This window comes from Anoplophora glabripennis, unplaced genomic scaffold (genome assembly GCF_000390285.2).
Source record: "Anoplophora glabripennis isolate ALB-LARVAE unplaced genomic scaffold, Agla_2.0 scaffold217, whole genome shotgun sequence".
Taxonomy (NCBI): domain Eukaryota; kingdom Metazoa; phylum Arthropoda; class Insecta; order Coleoptera; family Cerambycidae; genus Anoplophora; species Anoplophora glabripennis.
Window position 1 is genome coordinate 362,855 of NW_019416331.1, and position 5,010 is coordinate 367,864.

At 32.2% G+C, this 5,010-nt stretch overlaps 1 protein-coding gene across 1 annotated transcript; it reads left to right on the plus strand.

Annotated features, from left to right (window-relative positions):
* Positions 1-2,464: 2,464 nt before the first annotated feature.
* On the plus strand, positions 2,465-3,430 carry LOC108905307 (sex peptide receptor-like). The gene has a single exon (XM_018708115.1). It carries the CDS (start codon positions 2,465-2,467, stop codon positions 3,428-3,430), a length of 966 nt encoding a protein of 321 aa, XP_018563631.1.
* Positions 3,431-5,010: the final 1,580 nt, after the last annotated feature.

A 5,010-nucleotide genomic window follows, 5' to 3' on the forward strand; every position in this document is an offset into this window, starting at 1 on the left:
AAATTTGATGGTTGTATTTTGTTTAGAAATACTGACAGCAACCTACTGGATAATGTATCAATAGAAATTAAAAATACACAACTTACAATAAATTAAGTTTAATTTTTTTTTTTGCTCAAAAACGGTGCATCCTATGAAAAAAATTGAAGTGACTAATTCCATTCAGAATTGATGACGGATTTCTAAAAAAATATCAATGCGGGAAAAAGTCTGTGGCGTGTCATTTTTTTTATGTTGTGGCATTCTCGCACGAACGCCACTGGTGCAAGTAGAAATATTTGAATCACCCCAAAAATGCTCGATTATCCCTCCAAAGCGTTTTTCAAATTTCGAGTCAATATTTTTAAAACTGAAATAATTAATAAAAATAAATAAAAAACTAAAATTTAAACAATCTGTATCTCGGAAACGAGGCATATTTCGACCTACGTTTATGTGAAATTTTTATCACAAAATAACTTCGGCAATCACCCCCTAAAATATTTCGAAAATTAATTAAACTAATAATTTAAATGAAATTGAAGCTTTTTTTTGAAAATGAAAACAGAAAATCCGCTCGTCAATCACAAATAACTGAGTATTTTATAAGAAAATAAAATACATATGTATGTATATGTACAATATATGTTGAGATGCTCCAATTAAGACAATTAGTTTTTAATATTTGTGTAGTTCTATGTAATACCTATGTAATGTTGAGCGTCAGTGGAAATACTATAAATTTTGAATATTATTTTTAGAAATTATATTTTTATTACCAGGCTAGCTTTTTATTTGTTATCACTCAATTTGATTTTGAAATATAAATTGTAAATTAATAAATTATTTTTTTAATTTTTTTTTTATCAAGTATTCTTGATTTAAAATGGGATTCTATTTTACGTCTGATAATTTTAATGACAATTAGATTACCTATGTCAATTCTGTATAAATAATAGACATCAAATGGTCTTATCTCAGTAGTCGGTTCACAAAATACGTTTTACTTGTAGTTAACTAAAATTAAATAATATTGTTGTAATCTGTGTTTGAATATTTATATTGACATAATAAATTATAAATTTATAATCTCTTTTAAAAATGTCCCTATTTATCCTGCGATAACTTATTTCTACTCTACAAACTAACATTTACTTATTACCTATACAGGGTCGGAAAGTCCCCATGGTTCATCGGCCGTTACGTGAGAGCGATAAAGTAAGTAATAGAAATCCGTGCGATAGAGAAAGATGGCTATAATGAAGGCGTCTAATAGTCACCGCCCATTTCGCCCTTCCAAAAATAAGAAGTGGATCTTATTTTATCTTATTTACTTTTTACTTTTACATTTCTATTTTAACTTCTGCAATACTACTTAATCCTTATTTTGCTATATACCCTTATTTTATGACCACTTTTATTAATTTAGATTGATATTTCATCAAAATTTATATTTTACTTTAAATTGTCATTTTGCATCTAATTGTCATCTTAATTTCAAATCTATTACCTAACTCATACATTGTCATTCTTTGACATTAATCTATTTTTCATCCTAATACTGAAACTTAAACTTTTGATTCATCTCAATGTATTAGCTCCTATTATTGAAATAAATAACTATAGCCGTTGTAACAATATGTGAGATATTATTTTCTCAAATATGTAAATATGTATGTATGTAGGTACATACACATATGCTTATGGTACCTCACTGTACCATTCAATAACTCGAAGTCTTGATAACAACTCGAACTTTCTTTGTGTCAAGTTATGGTTCGTGTTACCGAAGTTCGACTGTATATAATAATTATCTGTAGTCGATATAATGCCATTAAAATTAAAACTTATTTATATCACAACCCAGTTTAGGTAGTTGAATTTAAAATTTAGTAAGTTGAATAAATGAAATAATTTATTGGCTGTGGAAAGAAATAATTGTGCTTACGATGAAAAATCTTGAGGTTTTGGAAACCAAACGCTGAATATTTTGAAAAGTAGGTATTTCTAATTTCGTTATAATTGTTATACCAGCACAAGTCAGTTAAGTGACAAAAGTACAAGAGATAAACATAAAACCGCACAATTTAAAAAAATATTGTACTCTAAATAGATTTTTTTATCGTCACCTAGGCATTTAATTAAACTGTTGTCTCCTGTTGAAGACAAATAAAACAAAATATAATTAACTGCGATACAATCTTATCAGAGCGCCGTCACTTCATTAAACATATTCTAATTACCTCAGATTAATAACAAAAAGCGAGGGAACGCATGCGTGCGTAAATTCGTAGCGTCGCGACGCTTTAAATCTGAGTTCCACACGCTCGCGAACCTCTGCCAGGCGACGACGATGCCGACGCCAGACCGTTGCCTCTCTAGACACGGCATCGCACTTAAAAACGTGATTCGACCCGCGCTAAATTGAACTAAACAAAAGAAGTGCACGGACATGGTTATCTAAGATTAAAAAAACTCGCAAAAAATGCCCAACACGACCTACTGCAATTTGGGGACTTTCTCGAAAAGTTACGAGCAAGTCCACGGTCCTCTCAGCTTCCTAGTTTGTGTTTTCGGTTCCGTTGCTAACATCTTAAACATATGTGTGCTCACTACCAAAGAGATGCGGTGGCCTACCAATTTAATTCTAACGGGCTTAGCAGTGGCGGACTTGCTGGTTATGCTAGAGTACATACCTTTCACCTTCCACAGGTACCTCAACGACGAAGGAAAAAAATACATAGACAACTACTCCTACAACTGGGCGGTGTTCACCATTTTCCACGCTCAGTTCAGCCAAGTTTTTCACTTTATATCGTGCTGTTTAACGGTTATTCTAGCTATTTGGCGGTATATGGCCATAACTAGCCCTCACAACAGTAGGTATTGGTGCGAAACAAGGAAAACCCTGTACATCATAATACTAACTTATATAGTGTGCCCCATAATATGTTCCCCCCTGTTCATGTCGCTCAAAATCCTTGCGTACAACCAAACGTGTGATATTAACAATAAAATAATAGACAAACGGGAACTAATGAACTTCACAGGGACGACCTACAAGAGGATAATATACATAACCACCTACGTTAGTGAGGACTACAAATACGTAAGTTTCTGGATATACGGTGTTGTGATAAAACTAGTGCCCTGTATACTACTGACTCACCTGTCGCGCAGACTGATATCCGTGCTGTTGGAGACCAAAAAACGGAGGAAGAAGCTGATGGACCACAGCATGCCCCTGAAAAACGCGAGGGAGATCAAACCCATGCTCAACAAGAAATTCGATAAGGACAAGCAAGCCGATAGGACTTCCAGTATGCTGGTGGCCGTCCTACTGCTGTTCCTCATCACTGAATTTCCCCAAGCTATTCTGGGGTTGCTCAGTGCCACTAAAGGACACCAGTTCGAAAAGGAGTGCTATATACCCTTGGGTGAGTTTCGATAATGAAATTTTATCTTTACGGCTCGCTTAAATGTCTCATCGAGACGGTTTCCCTTACATTTTGTTACTGGAATCACTTTTATAAATACGATATCGTGAACGTAAAATTTAGTCTTTCAGAAACGTCAAGAAAAAAAATATAAGCCTCAATTATTTTCGATTTAACCGCTACGTGAATCCAAAATCAACATCCCGCAACTTCTTTAATTTAGAGTTTAGCAAAGAAAGTTACCTTTAAAAGTTTAAAGACTATAAAAACTGATTTTAGAATAAATAATTGAAGATCGCACACGCGACTCCTACATCTAACAATTAGTATATTTTGTTAAATGGGAACCCTGTATTTTTATATTTCTGAAATATTACGTTTCTTTTATTTCAAAAATATTAATATATTTGCGTCAATATCGTTTCTAGATAAGGCTTTTTAATTTTATTGTTCACTATCTGCAGCAATATATTATATACAGGGTGTACGAAAGGTCATGTCAAAAATGAAGGGGTATACAGGAGAGGTCAAAATAGACGTAGTACTTCATAAAAAAATTCTTATCTGGTTTCGTTGTGGAGTTATTCGCCTTCAAAGAAAAAAGTTTAAAAAACTGTATAATCCAGGCATAATGAAAAAAATTTGGAAATGAACATTACCATGAGTTACTTTAATTGTCCGAATTTCATTAGTGTCATGATAACGACTTAGAAGTTATAATTGAAATTTCTTTTCCAAACTTCTTTCTTTGAAGACGATTAACTCCACAACCTTTGACAGGAATTTTTTTTATACAACTATTTTGACCTCCCCTGTATATACCTCCATTTTTGACATGACCTTTCCGGACACCCTGTATGAAAAAAGTTTTATATGCAAGGCGTTCTACTGAAACGCCTTTGATTTGCCTAATTCTTTCCGTCGTATTTTTTTCAAACGATGGAGCTAATTATGGTCTATTTGTGAGAAGAGATTTACTTATGGCAAACAATATGAATGTTTTAAGTGCTTAAAGCAAGTATCTGGGTGTCACATAAGTTTGTTATTTTATTTATTTTTATGAAAAAACTCACATTTGTTAAAAAAATAGGTTTCATTTAAACATATGGAAAATTTAGTTTTAAATAAGTCACCATATACAATACACAATATACATTAGTTGTTTTTAATATATCTGAAATTAGCCCTACAGAGAACATCACAATTATTATAGATTTTTTTTATAATAAATCAAAAAATGAAAAAGTTACCAAGGTTACCATTCCGTGAAAATATTGTACATTCAACGAAAAAATTATAATTTTTGCAAAACGCTCAAATATGCATAAGAAAATATTTAATAATAAATGCACATACCTACAAATTTCATGCAATAATTTCCAAAATTCTTTGGCGTGGAAATTTTGAAGACTTTTGGGACAGAATAACTAAATAAATACGAAGAAAAATTCATATCCATAAAATGTATTGTTTGTTTATCGCGATATTTTTACCGGCTCTGTATATTGATGAACTGAGTATAAATTGACGTTTTTATGTAGTCGTGGCAATAAAGGTATCGATCAAGGTAAGTACTAGCGATGTTTCCAAGATA

Bases quoted from the DNA above. Each gene is read 5' to 3' on its own strand.
- LOC108905307 (XM_018708115.1), top strand. From the start codon at position 2,465: ATGCCCAACACGACCTACTGCAATTTGGGGACTTTCTCGAAAAGTTAC.